Source organism: Suricata suricatta, chromosome X (assembly GCF_006229205.1).
Source record: "Suricata suricatta isolate VVHF042 chromosome X, meerkat_22Aug2017_6uvM2_HiC, whole genome shotgun sequence".
In the NCBI taxonomy this organism is placed as follows: domain Eukaryota; kingdom Metazoa; phylum Chordata; class Mammalia; order Carnivora; family Herpestidae; genus Suricata; species Suricata suricatta.
In genome coordinates, this window is record NC_043717.1 from 83,616,070 (window position 1) to 83,634,158 (window position 18,089).

Sequence of the window (18,089 nt, forward strand, 5' to 3'; positions counted from 1 at the left end):
CTACACTGAAATTAAAATTAAAAAGTTAAAAGAAAAAAAAGTCATGGAAATGAAAAAAAAAGAAAAGAAACAGTTTGTCCTCCAAGGACCTACTGATTTTTTTAAAAGTCTGTTTATTTTTGAGAGGGAGAGCTAGAGAGAGTGAGCATGTGCACATGAGCAGGGGAGGTGCGGGGGCAGGAGGGGGCAAAGAATCCCAAGAGGGTTCTGCACTGACAGCAGAGAGCCCGGTGCAGGGCTTGAATTCACCAACCAGGAGATCAAGACCTGGGCTGATGTTGGACGCTTAACCAATGGAGCCACCCACATGCCCCATACCTACTGAATTTTAATCAGCTTTTCTAATATTATTTTTTCAGTTTTTTTTAAAGTAAGCTCTACATCCAACGTGGGCTTAAGACTCATGACCTTGGGATCAAGAGTCAAATGCTCTACAACTGAGCCAGCCAGGCACCCCTTTAATACTATTTTTAAATTACATTCTAAACACATGCATACAACCCTTGATTAAATCTAATTAACTAGGGAAAAATAACTTCAAGTTTCCATTAAGAAAATGATTATTAAAATTCTCAAATCACACCTGAAAATAGGTACTAACAGATCTGGGGATGCTGAAAGTGCCTTAAGTGATTCAACAACACTGGTTAAAGTCTATTAGACTGAGCATATAATACTTACTGGGTGGTCTGATCTAAGTAAGTAATAAGTCTGTCTGCTTCTTCTTCTAGACGTTTGTTAACATGATGAAGATATTCAGGAACCTACAAAGACAGTTTTTCATATTATTGTTTTCCTCCCCATAAATCACTCAGAAAATGACACACCCAAAAGACCCTGGGAACAGCCCTGCCAAATATGACAGGGTTGAATCATGCAAAATTATAGGTAGTTTATGATCAAGAATTCTGGCCTTTTAAGAAGAGAAAAGAAAGGAGCACCTACGTAAGAGAAAAGCATCACAATATTCAAGAGATAAATGTAAAGGGAAGTTTATGTTCTATAAAGCAAGGTCTATTATGAGACACAGTGGATTTATTGATCATAATTTTTAAATACCTCTCTTTCCTGCATTAATTTTTGGCCTTCAGCTGCATAGAGTCGGTTAGTTTCTTCCAAAAACCGTTGTTCAAAAGAATCCTGATAAATCTGGGAGGGGGGATGAAAAAAAAGGAGTTCATTTATTTAATAAATACTTATTAAATGTCCTCTACATGAACAGCACCATGAATCTGGTTTTCAAACAAACTAGGACTAGCAATCAGCTCTGTTGTAAGTGAAGCAAGTTAACTTACTTGCAAATCAGAGAGCATGCTCAAAAGGCTTCGGAGTAAACTTCTATCAATTGCTTCACCATTCCTTTCCCTCTCAATTAAGAGAAGAATGCCATCAATTGTCTTATTCTGGACTTTCTGATCACTTATAATATGAGCCCTAAATAACTCCAGTCCCATGTCCCTAAAATGGAAAACATATGTATATTATTAAAATTAATTGACAACAATAAAATTAATTGATAATTTCTAGAGAGACCTGCTTAACTTCTCACCCCATGATACTTAGGGCTCCATATTCGAAGCAGCAATTGTGAAAAGGTAAAATCCACATATTTAATTTTACATAACATTATTAGAATTAAAGTATACAGGGAACTCTAATCTTTGATGAGAACTGAAGCTAATTTCCTGTCTTCCTCCCTAAGTTTGGTTGTATTATTTCCTTTGGTGGACTTCTTCCTTGGTCGAATCAAGAGACAAAATTAGTTCAAAGATATAAAATGGTTTTCACTGTACTGGTAACGAAGGCTAAACTGGTCATTTGTCATCTGGCTTCAGTACTCTAAAATCAGTAAACTCGCCAGATAATTACTGCAGGTAGATACTAGGCACATGGTGGGGGAAAGAGCTCATTATACTATTCTATTTTCATATGTGGAATTTTCTGTAACAATCTTAAGAGATAATGAGCAAACTCTTGATAAGTAACAAAATAATGCACTCATAGACAGTCCAGAGCAAACTTTAATTCCCTTGGCTAACAAAAAAACTTCATAAGTTATTATATGCTCAATGAATGCAAGCTATCTCCAATATAAGAATAGGCAAAACTGCTATAAATACACGTCTAGAAGCCAAATGTGAGTTTTTAGGAGAATGCTCACAGAATCACTTACTCTCTTTCCATTAGTATAATTAAGATTTAACTATGATTTGTAATAAATCTTTTCATAATTTTTTCTGGCATTCTTACCAAATCGAGGGTAGCATTGAATTCTGAAGAACGTAAGTTCTATCCAGAAACAAAAAAATGCTCCTAATCATTATCTGCCAATGAAAAAGAAATCAATTTTTATATTTTGTTAAGCTGAAATATTTGCTCTTGATAAAATAAGAAAAAAAATTGCAGGGTTCACTTTTATACATCCTAGACTACTAGAATCAAACACAAAGATAAAGAAATCTACCTGAGAATATGCCCATACCATTTTTATTAAACTATTCTACCGTCTTAATCCTTGCTGTCATTTCTAGAAAAGGGACACTTAGACTTCTCTGCAACTTGAGAAGTAACAGAAAATAAAAACAGGGTATCAAGGAGACACACATGCAATTCTTCCTAGATAACAGTGCTCAGAGTAAAGTTGCCTTAAATTGTACATGTGGTTTGTGGGTATGGGGATTTTAAGATTTTTAATTTGCAGATTAAAAAGTATAAAATAAATACGATTAGGGAAAAAGGAAAAAGTTGTGATCTGAATACACTAAAATGCAGGACCATCACACACCTTCACAGGTAATCAAGTAGGTGGGTGAGACATCCATCAAGACTAACAGACAAAAATGTTACTTTTTTTTAAATGAGAAGTATACTTTTAGGTTAAGCATGACAAAAATAAAAATGATCCTAAGGTGTAAATCATTCTAAGCTTGTGGTTTCCCTATAACTAGTTTAAAAACAGAAATGCAAACAAAATCTGTTTTCAATTCAGAACAAGAGCAGATACACTGCAAAGCTTTTAAAATTAACATCCATATATTTGGAAAAATGTATTTAACTACAATATTTAACTGAAACAGAATACTTTTTCCAGCTTACCATTTGTCTGCAGTGGTTTTGCCAGCATCTATCAATCTTCTTTAGAAAAAGAACACTATCCAATGAATCCATGAGACAGGTCAAGGATATTTTTAAGTGCTTAGTACAAGGAACAAGTAATTTAAGAACATATATATCTTAGATATGGATTATTACACACTAAATAAACTAAACAGCACTTGTTCACAGAACAAAATGGCTATTAAACCGTAAAACAGTTTTAGATCCCACTAAAATAATACCTTTTAGAACAAATCTTACATATAAGTGAGCACTGGGTTGTTCATGATTTCCGTCAGGAGATTATTTTTCCCAAAAATGGAAATGTGTTAGGACAAAAAAGGTAAACAAATACTATAATGCAGATTTGGAACCTAATTAAAGTCAAAAACTTGTTTCTTCTTTCTCTTGAAATGAAATTAACAACAATAACAAATCTACAAAACAGGCATTCCATTTCAAGTTGGGTCAAATAGTGAGAGATAGGGAAAGAGGGAGAAAATACAGTATTTTTGGTTTTTAAAAGGATATTCTCTGAACTGATGAATTTGTGCTTTGATGTGATCTTCACAAATCTGTCTCAGCTGTTTGTACAAGTTTGCAGACATCTTGTAGGAACAGAGATTTTCTACAGCCTGCAAGATTAAACACATACTTGTTTAAGAAGAAAAATGGGGTAGGGATTTCTTTCTTGCTTATATCAAATTCTTATTATTTTGTTTTTAAGTTTATTTTTTTCATTTTGAAAAAGATCATGAGGTGCCTGGGTGGTTCAGTTGGTTGAGAGTCTGTCTTCGGCTCAGGTCATAATCTCACGGTTTGTGCGTTTCAACCCTGCGTTGGGCTCTGTGCTGACAGCTCAGAGCCTGGAGCCTGCTTCAGATTCTGTGTCTCTCTCTCTCTCTCTCTCTCTCTCTCTGCCCCTCCCCCGCTCATGCTCTGTTTCTCTCTGTATCAATAATAAACATAAAAAAAAGAGAGAGCACATGTGTGAGTGGGGTGGGGGTGGGGGCACGAGAGAAACAATCCCAAACTGGCTCCTACAGCCAGCAGGAGCGCAATGCGAGACCCTAACTCAGGACCCATGAGGTCATAACCTAAGCTGAAGTCAAGAGTCAGATGATTAACCGATTGAGCCATCCTGTCAACCTTCAAACCTTATTATTTTAATATTTTTACATTTCTTTATTAAAAAAGGGTTATTCATCCATTAAAAATTTTTTTAACGTTTATTTACTTTTTGAGAGAGAGAAGAAACAGAGCATGAGCAGGGGAGGGGCGGGGGGGGGGGAGAGAGAGAGAGAGAGACACACACAGAATCCGAAGCAGGCTCCAGGCTCTGCACTAATTAGCACAGAGCCTGATGCGGGGCTCGAACCCACGAACCATGAGATCATGACCTGAACTGAAGTCAGACGCTTAACAAACTGAGCCACCAGGTGCCCCTTACTTTGTGTTTTAAATGGATGAATATGGGGTGCCTGGGGTGGTTCAGTCAGTTAAGCGTCCAACTTCAGTTCAGGTCATGATCTCATGGTTCGTGGGTTGGAGCCCCACTTCAGGCTCTGTGTTGACAGCTGAGAGCCTGGAGCCTGCTATGGATTCTGTGTCTCCCTCCTCTTCTCTCTTTCTCTCTCTCAAAAATAAAGATTAAAAAAAACAAAGTAAAATAACAAAATATGAATGCAAGTGAACTTTTTCATAACCAACATACCTGAAAAGAAAATCCCCACTAGTATATTTATTATATACTGTTCAGGTTAAGAACAGAGGGAAATCAAGCCACGTTCTCCCCCATGGAGACCTCCAATTTGTAACAACTACTACATATAAATGCTGTCTTGTTGTTTAAAATGCTCACTGTTTTCACAGGCAGAGTTCCATTTTGAGGGTTTTTTTAAATTTTTTAAATTTAGTTTTGAGAGAGAAAGAGACAAGAGTGCATGCAAGCAGAGGGCGAACAGAGAGAGGGAGATACAGAATCCGAAGCAGGCTCCAGGCTCTGAGCTGTCAGCACAGGGCCCTACATGAGGCTCAAACTCACAAACCATGAGCTCATGACATGAGCTGAAGTTAGAACTTAAACAACTGAGCCACCAAGGTGCCCCCCATTTTGATTTTAAAAACAATTTCACCAGTTGTTTATCAGTGAGTTGGGCAGTCAGACCACCACTGAATTAAAACTTAATCATACTTTCTTTGGTCTTCCTGAGTAGAACAATGGAAACATTACTAACAGTATTATAAGAGTACGATGTAAACACCAAGTATTTTTCTCCAATATTTCAGTTTAAGAATATTTAAATATAGAAGCTGTAAACCAAATATAAACCAAAATGACTGTATTTTTACTTCATTCTAATAGTTGAATTGGGCTTCCTTTTTTTGCTCAGATCCCAAAAAGACAAACTTCAGATTTCAATGAGGTTCTTGTTATGTGAATCAAAGACTTCCAAATTTAAAACAACAGGCATGGTAAAACTCTCGTGATGAACTCTGATATAATCTACAATTCCAACTAGTAATAACTTAAATTTAACACAAGGATTCCTTCCTCACCACAACAAAAGGCAGAAAATCCATTAAAATAGACTCTAAGGGAGGATCTAACGTCTGTTGGCTGGAGTGGAATTTTATAAATATGTTGGAAATCAATTTCCCAGCATAGAGGTCCAAGAAGTGAATTAGCAAATGAAAAGAGAGCTTAAAGAACACCACTTATATCATTGGAGGAAAGTCACTGCACCTCACCAGGAAACAGCAGACCAATCAGATCCAGTAGCTAAGGTGGAAGAAGCAGCAGCCAGTCTCCCTGGGGCCTTGGGATAGGCCACAAAGACCTAAAGAGTATATTTATGCTTATTTCATGAGCCTTTCTGTTCACATTGGTTCTCTATGGATTCTTCCCCTTCCTTCTTTAGTAATCTCATCGTATTCCTCTTGAAAGACTCATTTTGTCAGCATTTATTTCCTTGCCTAGATTCTCTGTACTTCATCTTATGCACATTTCCCACTTGTAGTACTTCTCCAAGTCCTACTTCTCTCATTCCCTCCTGCTGTGTTTCTCACACAATATACCATATTCCCTCTTTCAATAAGCTTTCCCTAACTGCCTTACCTGACACTATCACCAATCATAACACACTGATTTCTCACTGGGTCAATACTTTACCTTTTCAAGTATATCCTGTCCTCTAATTCTCCCTAATGAGAAAAAGAGATCATGTGCTGTGTATCCACACATTCTATTAATGTTCTGGGGTCTCTCAACCAATCAATATGGTAAATATTTTTAAAAAACTAACGTACTTACAATTAGCAATGTGTCTTGCACATAGAAGGGGCTCACAGTGTAAGGAGAAAACTGACCAAAAAACATGTAATTACAAAACATTGTTAGATGCTATGATAAGGATAAGCATAGAGGTAACGCCCTAATCCAGTCTCCTTAGGATAGGGGCAAGTCAGAAAAGCCTTCCTGAGCAGAGGTAAAAAGGTAGAATCCCAAAGACCAGAAGAAAATGAAGAGCTAGTGGGAATAGTGAGAAATAGAGAATTAAGCCGGGCTTTATATGCATACCATCTCTCCCATGTTTAGTTGAAAAGTGATTTAAATTATTAAGATGCAAAGAAAAAGCAGGAAAGGGAACATACAGTGAGTCCTGAAGGTCGAATTGAAGAGAACACTCTGCTCCTCTGATTTAATTGACTTTGCTTCTTAACATATATAGACCAGATCTAGTAATTTCCCTTCCCTGACAATCTTTCAATCAAGCTTCTAGAGTACTGTTAGGGAGAAATCCCAGAATAGGTATTAAAAAAATACTAAGGGCTGGGGCACCTGGATGGTTCAGTCAGTGGAGCATGCAACTCTTGATCTCAGGGTTGTGAGTTTGAGCCCCATGTCGGGTGTAGAGATTACCTAAAAATAAATTCTTAAATTAAAAAAAAAAGAAAAAAACTTTAGGGGCCCCTGGCTGGCTCAGTTGGAAGAGACTGCAACTCTTGATCTCGAGGCATGGAGCCTACTTCAGATTTTCCCCCTCTGTCTGCCTCTCACCCCCCCTTACATGCTCTCTCTCTAAACTAAAAAAAAGTCTTAATCTTAAAAAAAACACAAAGGACTGAATCATGTGGTGCACAGTCTACCATTTATGTAAAAATGACAAAATAAATAAAACACACACAGTTGTTTTTACATGCATGAGACACTGCTGGAAAGATACTCCCCAAACTAATAGTGTTTGTGGAGAGAGGAACTGGGTTGAGGATAGGGTGGAAGTGAAACTTTTCACTATATGCTCTGTAATACTTTTTGAGCTTTGAACTAGCTGAATACATTAAGTACTCAAAAAACTTAAATATTTGCCTTACCCAATAAACCCTTTCTTCCTCACTTTTCAGCATGGTCTTCACGGCTCAATCTTAACATTTTAGTCTCATGTCTGTTTATGATATTCCAAACACACTATCATCTAAACACTCTGCTTTCCTTACTTTTTAAAGCAGTTTGTGAAGCAGTCACATGTACCAAAAACAGGGACTTCCAAAAATTTCTGACAAGCCACAGTTAAGAAACACATTGTATGTCACAATCCATTCTATATAAATGTATGTAATTTAAACAAAATTTTCATGAAACTCTACTTATTGTTACTATGTGTGATGTTCTGATTATTTTCTATTTCATGTCATTTTAAAAAATGTTGGTCGTGGGGAGGGGGCCTGGGTGGCTCAGTCGGTTAAGCATCCATCTTCGGCTCAGGTCATGATCTCACGGTCTGGTCTGGTCGGTGAGTTCCAGCCCCTCATCCAGCTCTGTGCTGACAGCTCAGAGCCTGGAGGCTGCTTTGGATTCTGTGTCTCCCTCTCTCTCTGCCCCTCCCCCACTTGTGCTCTGTCTCTCAAAAATAAACATTAAAAAGGGTTTTGTTTAATGCTGGTCACAAACTACTCACTTCGTGAACCTACTTGAATATAAACACCTTAGGAACAAGGCCTAAGTGATCTTTACACATCCATGGCATCTGTCCAGCTCTGCACACAGTAAGCAGTCACTGGTTCAACAAAAACTAAGTGCTCTGTACCCTGTTAGGTGCTGGGACAGAAACATGAATAGAGGGGCGCCTGGGTGGCTCAGTCGGTTAAGCGTCCTGCTTCGGCTCAGGTCATGATCTCACGGTTCGTGGGTTCGAGCCCCACATCGGGCTCTGTGCTGACAGCTAGCTCAGAGCCTTGAGCCTGCTTCGGATTCTGTGTCTCCCTCTCTCTCTGACCCTCCCCTGCTCACACTGTCTCTCTCTGTCTTGCATATGGGGCAAGAGAAGGAACAGAAATGAGAGTGAGCAGTTAAGACTAGAATAAAAAATGAAGAGAACTAAAATAAGAATAAAAAATACAAAGACTACAAAAATAAACACGGTAAGGAAGAAAATCTAGAACTTGTTCTGATTTAACAATGACAGACACCAAGAAAGATATTAAATTCCCACATGGTGCTGAACTCTGGTCATTGGCCTAATGGGTTGGGTCTTACTTTTTAAACCATATATTTAAAGAAAGGAAAACAGGGGCGTCTAGGAGGCTCGGTTGAGCGTCCGACTTCAGCTCAGGTCATGATCTCACAGCTCATGAGTTCGAGCCCCACAATGGGCTCTGTGCTGACAGCTCAGGGCCTGGAGCCTGCTTCGGATTCTGTGTCTCTTTCTCTCTCTGTCCCTCCACTGTTCACGCTGTCTCTCTCTGTCTCTCAAAAATAAATAAATGTAAAAAAATTTTTTTGAAGAAAGGAAAACACACCACCAAGTTTTCAACAAATAATACAGCAATAAAATCTAAATTATGTTTTCACATTTAGTAAAAATGGCTAAAATAAAATCCTCAAAATACATCAAAATCTAAGAACTTACAGAAAGGAAACCAGATATGGACCCTAAATTATTTTTCTTTTTACAGCTAGTAAAAAATGATATAAAAAAGACTAAAATTACCAAGGACTAAGAATTTGTAGTTGCACTTTTTAAATGTTTGTTTATTTTTGAGAGAGAGAGTGAGGAGGAAATGGCCACAGAGAGATGAAGACAGAGGATCCAAAGCAGGCTCCTCACTGTCAGCAGCGAGCCAGACGGGGGTCTTGAATCCATGAACCTTGAGATCATGACCTGAGCCAAAATCAAGGGTGGTACACTTAACCCACTGAGCCACCCAGGTGTCCCCCCATCATTAATAATACATAAAATTATTTCCATCAGAATTGAAGTATGGACTAGACTTGCCTTTACATAAAATAGCTAGACATTTATATTAAGAATTGTTGTATTTTCAGATATAAACAACCAGCCAGCTCCAAAAAAGGTAGCTGATTTTAAAACACTACACAGTATCTTACTTATACAAGGCTAAGAAGAGGAAGAAAATAATTCCATTATTTAAAATACCCAAAATTCCAACTATTATAAGATACCACATGTAAAAAAACATGACATATTCTTGAAAAGTAAAGGACACTGTTCCTAGAGAGTTCCTCTCTTTATTATTTTTCAATTTGGCTAATGGTGTCTACTGACACATATCTGGAATGTAATCTATTTATCAGCCAGCTGTTCTGGGCCAGTGTGGATTTAGAATTTTGTAACATGTAGCTTTAGAGCTGTATAATAAAGTGTAATCTTAAAATAAAGATATCTTAAGACTCGTTTATTATCATCGTCATCACTGATGACACCAACAAACAGCAGACATTTAATAAGCAGTTTTTAGCAGTTATTTTGTTTAAAACTAAACAACCCTGACACATAGGTAATGTTAGTTTTCCATTTTGCAAATGAGGAAAACAAGGTTTAAAGAAGTAACTTGCCCAAAGTTATCATGAGTGGCAGATCTCTAATCTAAGGCAGGGCAGATCAACTAAAAACTCAGTGCACTTAACCATACTCCTATCTGTAGTCGCTCAAAAATAAGCAAACAAAGAAAATCCCCCAAACCAAAATAACATTAACCAACCACTGCCTGATACCTAACAGGATTTCAAAGTTCTAAGGAAAGATATTTTTAAGCTCAAGTACAATGCTCATTTAAAATCACTTTTAGGGGCGCCTGGGTGGCTCAGTCAGTTGAGCGTCCGGCTTCGGCTCAGGTCATGATCTCACGGTTCGTGGGTTCAAGCCCCACATCGGGCTCTGTGCTGACAGCTAGCTCAGAGCCTGGAGCCTGCTTCAGATTCTGTGCCTCCCTCTCTCTGACCCTCCCCTGTTCACACTGTTTTTGTCTCTCAAAAATATATAAAAACCACAAAAAATTAAAAAATAAAAAAAATAAAATCACTTTTTCGCAACAGAGGCAGGCCGGAGCCACTGCCGTTGCCATGACCTGCGGTAACCAGCGCGAGCTCACCCGCCAGAAGAACATGAAAAAGCAGAGCAACTCGGTTAAGGGAAAGCACAGGGATGACGGGCTTTCTGCTGCCGCCTGCAAACAGAGGGACTCGGAGATCATGCAGCAGAAGCAGAAAAAGGCAAATGAGAAGAAGGAGGAACCCAAGTAGCTTTGTGGCTTCGTGTCCAACCCTCTTGACTTTCACCTGTGTGCCTAGAACCAGTCCCACCACGCTCGCATTTTCTCCGGTAGTGCTCACAGGTCCCAGCACCGATGGCATTCCCTTTGCCAAGTCTGCAGCGGGTCCCTTTTGTGCTTCCTTCCCCTCAGGTAGCCTCTCTCCCCCTGGGCCACTCCTGGGGGTGAGGGGCTTACCCCTTCCCAGTGTTTTTTATTCCTGTGGGCCTCACCGCAAAGTATTAAAAGTAGCTTTGTAAAAAATAAATAAATAAAATCACTTTTAAAAGACATTTATTTCTTGCAAATGCACTCAAAACCACATGTTCTTTTCTAGAAATTAAAAATTTAGGGAGGCAGTACATGCAATCCACACTAGGGACTTCCATGCTTAAGCTTTAAAACAGTTTGCACGCAGAGAAAAAAGTTCTGCATAGATACATGCCAAACAAGCGTTTACTTCAGGAACAAGTAATAGGAGGGGGCAATGAGAGGTTTGGTGAACTTTTGCTTGGTGTAACCCTACATACTTCTAAAGTTTCAATTTTAGGAGATTCTTTTTTTTTTTTCCCTTTTCCAATCTGCCCCCTCTTTAGGAGAGTATTTTTTTTTAGGAGAGTACTTTTAATTTACACTTCAACCAGTCAAAATTAAACAAGCACCTGAAATCCAGATGGTATGAAATAATTTTACTCTTTTTATCTTTTTATCCTTTTTTGAACTTGAACATCTCAAAATAAACTGAGAATGATCCAAAGGAGCATTTATAAAATTAAAGTCAAAAACAACAAAAAGAGCTAGAAACAAATGCTTTTCTATTAGAGCAGAAATAGTATTGTTATTTATCCAAAGTAGACTCAGTGTAGAGCCCGACACAGGGCTCCAATCCATGAACCATGAGATCATAACCTGAGCCAAAGTCGGACGTTTAACCAACTGAGCCACCCAGGCACACCAAGAAAAATATTTTTGAACCCAAAGCTCTAGGAAAATATTCAAGGTAAAGTGAACAGCCTTTGTTAGCAATCACAATCAACCTGCCATAAATACAAACTATATAAAATACTATTATTGAAACTAAAGATGCTGTACACCAGCATATCCAAATAAATACCATATATGCACACATGAAAAAAATTACCTTCTTTGACAACAAAGAGTTTTTTTCCTAAAGTAAAACTATTTATTTGCCTCAAACACTTTACTACAGAGGTATTCAAAGTACTACGGTGTATTAGTAAAGCAACATAGTAGTAAAAAGGCACTGGACTGGAAACTTGGGCATCTCAATTTGAGTCTGGGCACATTATTTAACTTCCCTGAGACTCAGTTTCCTCATCAAAAGAGAGGAATAATAAGTACTCCCCCATCCACTTCACAAATGGTTTCTATAACGCCTAAATGAAATAAAAGATGAACCTGCTTTGTAGACTGTCAACTGCACTATATGAAGAAAAACTATTGGACTACGTGATCTGATCTCTTAAGGCCTTTCCAACTCTAATTCCATTAATTCCACTTTTAGTATTGTACAACTCGGGGGCATATGTGTAACATACCAACAAAAAGCCAAGACCAGTGGGCTCATTCTTAAGTAATAGCTTACTACTTCCACTATCTGACACTTCCATAGCTTTATGATTATAATACCGTATAACATTATTACTAGGTTTTGGACGTTGTTCTGAGTGTTTTTAATGCACTGACTCATTCAATTTTCACAGCAACAGAAACTGGTAATCTTAATTGACTTATTACAAGTGAAAAAGCCACACTATGACTTATGAAAGAGCTGTACTGGTGATAACATCGTATTTCCAGGTCATAGTGCTTCAAGGTGTTTTCTACATCTTACTGGATTATTACAAGTAGCTCCATAAAGTAGATAGGACAGTTCTTCTTTCCCCTATTTTCCAGAGGAGCAAACTGAAGTTGAAAGAAGTCTAATTTCTTGCTCAAGATCACAAAGGCAATAGCAGCCAAAACCAGATCCCAAATCTGTCTCTGGACTCCTAACCCAGGGTTTGTCCATTACTATACAGCCTCTGCAACTAAAGTCAATAGATGAAAACTACAAATTCTGATAAATTGAATCAACTTAACTTCTTACAAGGTATTTATCAATATAAAAAACTCTAAGGGTGCCTGGGTGGCTCATTCGGATAAACATCCTGACTCTTGGTTTTGGCTCAGGTCATGATCTCATGGTTGGTTGAGTATGAGCCCCAAGTTGGGCTAAGTTTTCACAGCACAGAAACTGCTAGGGATTCCCTTTATCCCTCTCTCTCGCCCCTCCCCTGTGTGTTTGTGTGTGTGTGTGTGTGTGTGTGTGTGTGCGTGCTCTCTTTCAAAAAATTTTATCTATAATTTTAAAAAATTATAAATAAAAAAGTAAAAAATTCAAGCTATTAGATTCTGAAATATTCTTTTATATGCAACTGCTGACTCTATAATGGAAAGTAACTTCTTGAAGTGGTTGTCAAAAATACAGTAGGGAAAAATATCTCAGTAGTAAGAAGTCTAAATCAGTAATTGCCCTTAATAGTATATTTAAACTTCAAGTACAGACCCATCTGTTAAGCAAAAGAAACAAACCTGAACCTCAGAGGAAGTCAATGGACTACAATCGGCTGCTCATTTTTTTTGGCTAAGGATGGTCTTGCAGTCCAGAAGAGAAGGCAAATGTAGAGAGCAAGAAAAAGAAATGGCAAAAGTCTACTAATACAAAGGAGGGAAGATAAAATAAAGAGTATCTGCATTTAAGTCCCTTCCTATAGACAAGTTACACCATTTAGCAAGAAGTACCACAACAGAATGACATTATCAGATACCTCTGGGATCCAGGCTACAGGATTCCATTATAGGCAAAACCTTGATTATACCAAGGTACTCCTCACTGTAAATCCTAATCAGAAGGGTCCAAAATAAACCTGATATATACCAATATGACTGTACTCGTAGTTTATGTCAGAATGTCAGAGTATGTGGTCTGATGAGTGCATAAATTAATGAAGAAATTATAATTCGAAGGGAAGCAAAAGTCTACAGAAGGACTCATTTCAAAGTAAAATCCATACACATCCCACTTCAATATATGCTACCAAATCAGGCTATCCAGGTTAACACATACCTGATAGAGTTCTTCTAAATTGTACTTAATTGAAGTACTATTCTGGATAGCTTCCACTGCTTCTTTCAGTTTCTGCCATGTTTCATCGGTGTAGTTCTCCGGTAATTTAGGTTTATCTAGATAATATGCACAAAGTCGATGTCAGAATATATGCGATATTGTAATGGAAGGACCAGTTAAAAGTGCACTAATAAATAGTATTACTGCTTTTTAAGAGTAAATTTTAATCTTTATAATTATTACATTTAAACATTAAAGTAACTACGAGGGGCGCCTGGGTGGCTCAGGTCGTTTCTTGCAGTTCGAGTTCGAGTTCGAGTCCCATGTCTGTGCTGACAACTCAGAGCCTGGGTCCTGCTTTGGATTCTGTATCTCCCTCTCTCCCTGCCCTTCCCCCAATCATGGTCTCTCTCTCTCTCTCTCAAAAATAAACATAAAAATATAACTACTGTATTTAAGCTTAACATAAAGAATAAAATTTGAAATGCCAGAATATTGTTTGCATTTTGACTCACCTATTAGAATTAAAGGTAAGATTTTTTTCTGTTGACTGTATTGCTCAAAAAATGAAAATTCAAGAACCACAGAGAAAAAAATAACAATCCCGATCTTATTTGATCACATGTAAAAACCTAGCAAGTCAGTCGACATGCATTTTGTACCTAATGTTTAAAATATTGAATGTCTACTATGTATAGGTACTTTATAAACCTCTTAATCTTCCTAACAAGTCTCTAAGGAAGGTATTATCATCCCTATTTTGCAACTGAGGAAACTGAGGCCAGAAGACTCATTTAGTAAGGCTTGGCCAAGGTCATCACAGATAATCAATGGCAAAACTGGAATTCTAATCCAAGTCTGTTTGACTCACATAAATTTATGCAGCATCTCCAAATGGGGAGAAACATCTTAACTCAGGTTTTAAACTCCATCTAGGAGCAGGGTAAAATATTTAAAAATTGAAACATCCAAATGACTCCAGAACCTATGTAGCATTTTCAGGATGGAAAAGAATAATTTAATCCAGTCCTTAATTTAAACTTCATTGACCGACAAGGAATATTTTTTAATTAAAACATTCAAATGTCTTAATGTGTTTCTAGTTTAAGAGGGAGATAAAAAAAAAAACCCAAACAAAATCTCTGAAACCAGTATGCAAATGAAATTCGGGATAAAGTTCATCTCATTAAAAATCCTTGGCTAATAAATCCATATACTTGGAGTGAAACAGTGAACACATAAGTCAATTACGATTCACATTCACTTCAGAAAGGTCTACTATTAAATCAGAAAGATTACAACACTCCTGAGAAGCTGGGGATGGGAGAGGAGTGATAGGAAAAAAAAAAGAGGTTAAAAATAAACACATAAACCTCTGCTTTAGACAAAATAGAGTATATTCCTGATTTTCACACTAATGTTGAAAACACAAGCACCAAGAAGCTAATTTTCTGAATACTAATATTTACCCACAAGGCACTTATCTGGTAAAAATTACTTCATTCATTTACGTTTCCATTTAATAAACCTCTTAGCATCTATTACCTGCCAGGTAAGGGTGTTGAAAAAACTAAGTCAGAAAACTAGAGACACAGTTAACAGAAAAAAGTAAATCAGCTCAAAATCTGTTCAGTTTATATACATCAATGCATTCATAATTCTCTCAATCACTATCTCAAATGTAAAATGAACAAATTTTCCTAAATTTGACCTGCAGGTCAGTATTTTAAAACCCATTTTAGTGAAGGGAAAAAAAAAAGATGTAGTAATTGTTCCCATCTTTAAACTAGTGATACAGAGTTACTACTTCTGTGTATACACAGTATTTTTGACTTCCAAACCCTGCCTTTGCAAAGAAATGCAAAGATCATAAATATTTTCCTCCAAATACTGCTTCCACAAGGGGTTTGAAGAATATAATACCCAACATTACAAATCTAAATATAAATCTTCACTGAGCGTGAAAAGATCACCATTGCTACCTGCATTTCTAGGGACTGGAGAATGTGGCCTGACGCATAAAAATAAAAATCCCAGCTGTACCAAACCTCACTATGCACCTGAAATAAATAAACCTCTTTAGAATACAAATTTCTCACCTGTAAAATCCGGATCAGTCATACCGATGTCAATATTATAATGAGTAACAGAGTATACACAAGAAGCTGAGCCAGACCTCAAAATACTGCCTGGAAACACTAGGTGTCTGCTTCAGCACAAGGATACTTAACCACCCCGGGAAAATGTACCCTCCACCCAAAAAAAGGACCTCCCTCCACCTCATTAATTATGCATAAAACATTAGTCCATCTCTGTACTGTTTAATATATTAAGATAAACAGAACCCGTGACCGCTCAAGTGTCAAATCCTTAGTAGGTGATCATGGATTTTGGCCTTGGTTACCTTTAAAGTTCTTGATCACTAACTTCTTAGCAGAGCCAGGCTTGCTGTTAGCAAAGCTAGAAGTGGTGGTAGAAGATTTGGCTAGGCCGTTTGCGTGATGCACCGAAGCCACAGAAGAAATTAATATACTCTTATTTTTAAGTTGCTGCTGCTGAGATGTTGCAGCAGTTGGTGAAGATGAGGAGGAAGAGGAGGAGGATTCCTCAGCCATCTTCGCATCAAACCCTACAAACTCCAGGCTGTCTTCAAAACGCAGCTTCTTCGGTATCGATACGTGGCTGGAAGTAGCCACTGAAACCCCCAGGCAGAAGGACGAGGTTGAAGGGGATGCCGAATCCCTGGGTTGTAAAGGAGGAGTGGAAGAGGAAGAGGTGGAATCAAAGTCTTCTCTCTCGTTACTACTATTACTGCTGCTGCTACTGCTGCTGCTGTTTAACTTTCTCTTCTTGGCAGAGGTGGGCGGAGTGGTGCTGGTATTACCATCAGTGGCAGATCTGACCTCCTGAGCAGCAGCAGCAGCTGAGGGATTGGGGGAAGAAAAACCTGTTGGAAACATGAAAATAGCGGGGTCAACAGGCAGAGGAGCATCAAAAACCTACGTTTATATGCCTGCGTGCGTGTAGGAGAGAAGGTGGCAATGCCAGAGGGGGAAGGGAAGAAAGAGAGGAGAAACACAGAGGACGAGAAGGAAAGTGAAGGGGGGGCTACACCGGGGGAATGGGAGGGTTTGGGAAGGCGGATAGGCTGACACCAGGAGTGAGCAGAACGAGGGGGGAGAGCGAATGAGGAGGCAGACAGGTAAACGGCGGTGCTGTCCCCCTCCCCTGCTTTTCGGTCTCTCTCCCCCCTTTCTGCAGGAGCGACTCAGTGAGTCTGTGAGCCTGCAGCTCCTCCTCCAGTTCTCCCTCTCTCTGGGAGGGGAGATGCCGTGGTTGGGGGGAGGGGGAAGGGGGATGGGGGAGAGAACCAGGGCTTGTTATTGTCAATAGCACAAGAGGCTAAAGATGGCGCCACTTCCGGTCACGCGGCTGCGAAGGAGGGGCGGCGTCTGTCCTCCGATGTGGGGGGTGGAGAGAAGCACTGCAAGGCGCCCGGGGGGCGGGGGTGCTGGCTCCCGGGGAGGCGGTGGGAAAGCGGCGGCTAAGGCACCCAAGACGCTCGTGCTCCTTCTCTCGCTGTTCCTCCCCCTCCCTCTCCCGCTCCCCTTCCCTGGCAGCACTCCTCCCCTGGTCCGCCGGTAACTCCCACCCCCTCCTTAACGGTCCCGCGGGAAGCTTCGCGCTGCAGCGCCCTTACCGGAAGTGACTGGGCAGACACTTTTCATAGCGCCCAGATCCCGAAGCCCCCAGGTCCGCAGGACTTGAGTGGGGGGGCTGGGGGAGGGAGAAAAGGGGGGTAAGAGAAGTGGAAAGGGAGGAGGGGGCGGGCTTTCAAGACACCTCTCGAGCTCCTGATTGGAGCTTTCTGAACGCGAGGCGGGCGGGGTAGGGGGAAGGTGGCGGGAGAAGCAGCGGGAAGGAGCCTGAAGGGGAGGGAAGGTGGTGACGGTGAGGGGCGGGGTGAGCTAGCTGGGAAAAAAGAGGAGGAGGAAGACAGGAAGGGAGGGAGTAAAAAGTAAGGGAACCGAGAATGGAAACTTTGAAAGAGATAAAGGAATGAGGAGGGGTTGCAAGGCATTGGGGAGTAACCCGAAATGGAGGAAAATATGATCATGGCATTATGCCTGCTTATAAGGAGGAATGTCCTGACGTTAAAACAGGAAAGGAAAAAGATCTTACATACAAAGTAAAATGAGTTTTTGCTTCGATTGAGCTACAAATTGTTTCTCTTCTGACAAGGACACTGCTGACCCAGTACTAACTACGGCCTGAGTTTTGATACCTTTTTCAGTAATGTTGCAAAATCTTT

The 18,089-nt window shown here is 39.3% G+C and overlaps 1 protein-coding gene and 1 pseudogene across 2 annotated transcripts in view; one reads left to right on the forward strand and one right to left on the reverse strand.

Moving 5' to 3' along the window:
• CUL4B (cullin 4B) overlaps positions 1 to 17,621 on the reverse strand; it is a 36,871-nt gene extending 19,250 nt beyond the window's left edge. The window contains exons 1-9 of one of the 2 annotated variants that reach the window (XM_029930548.1): positions 17,478 to 17,621; positions 16,182 to 16,724; positions 13,778 to 13,893; positions 3,628 to 3,731; positions 3,097 to 3,166; positions 2,251 to 2,324; positions 1,296 to 1,458; positions 1,060 to 1,149; positions 682 to 764 (exon numbers count right to left, since the gene is read on the reverse strand). In XM_029930548.1, coding sequence (XP_029786408.1) covers positions 682 to 764; positions 1,060 to 1,149; positions 1,296 to 1,458; positions 2,251 to 2,324; positions 3,097 to 3,166; positions 3,628 to 3,731; positions 13,778 to 13,893; positions 16,182 to 16,724; positions 17,478 to 17,505 — 1,271 coding nt within the window. In that variant the 5' untranslated portion in view covers positions 17,506 to 17,621. The remainder of the gene's footprint in view (positions 1 to 681; positions 765 to 1,059; positions 1,150 to 1,295; positions 1,459 to 2,250; positions 2,325 to 3,096; positions 3,167 to 3,627; positions 3,732 to 13,777; positions 13,894 to 16,181; positions 16,725 to 17,477) is intronic. The other variant, XM_029930550.1, reaches the window with a different exon arrangement.
• On the forward strand, positions 10,460 to 10,665 carry LOC115284001 (annotated as a pseudogene).
• Positions 17,622 to 18,089: the final 468 nt, after the last annotated feature.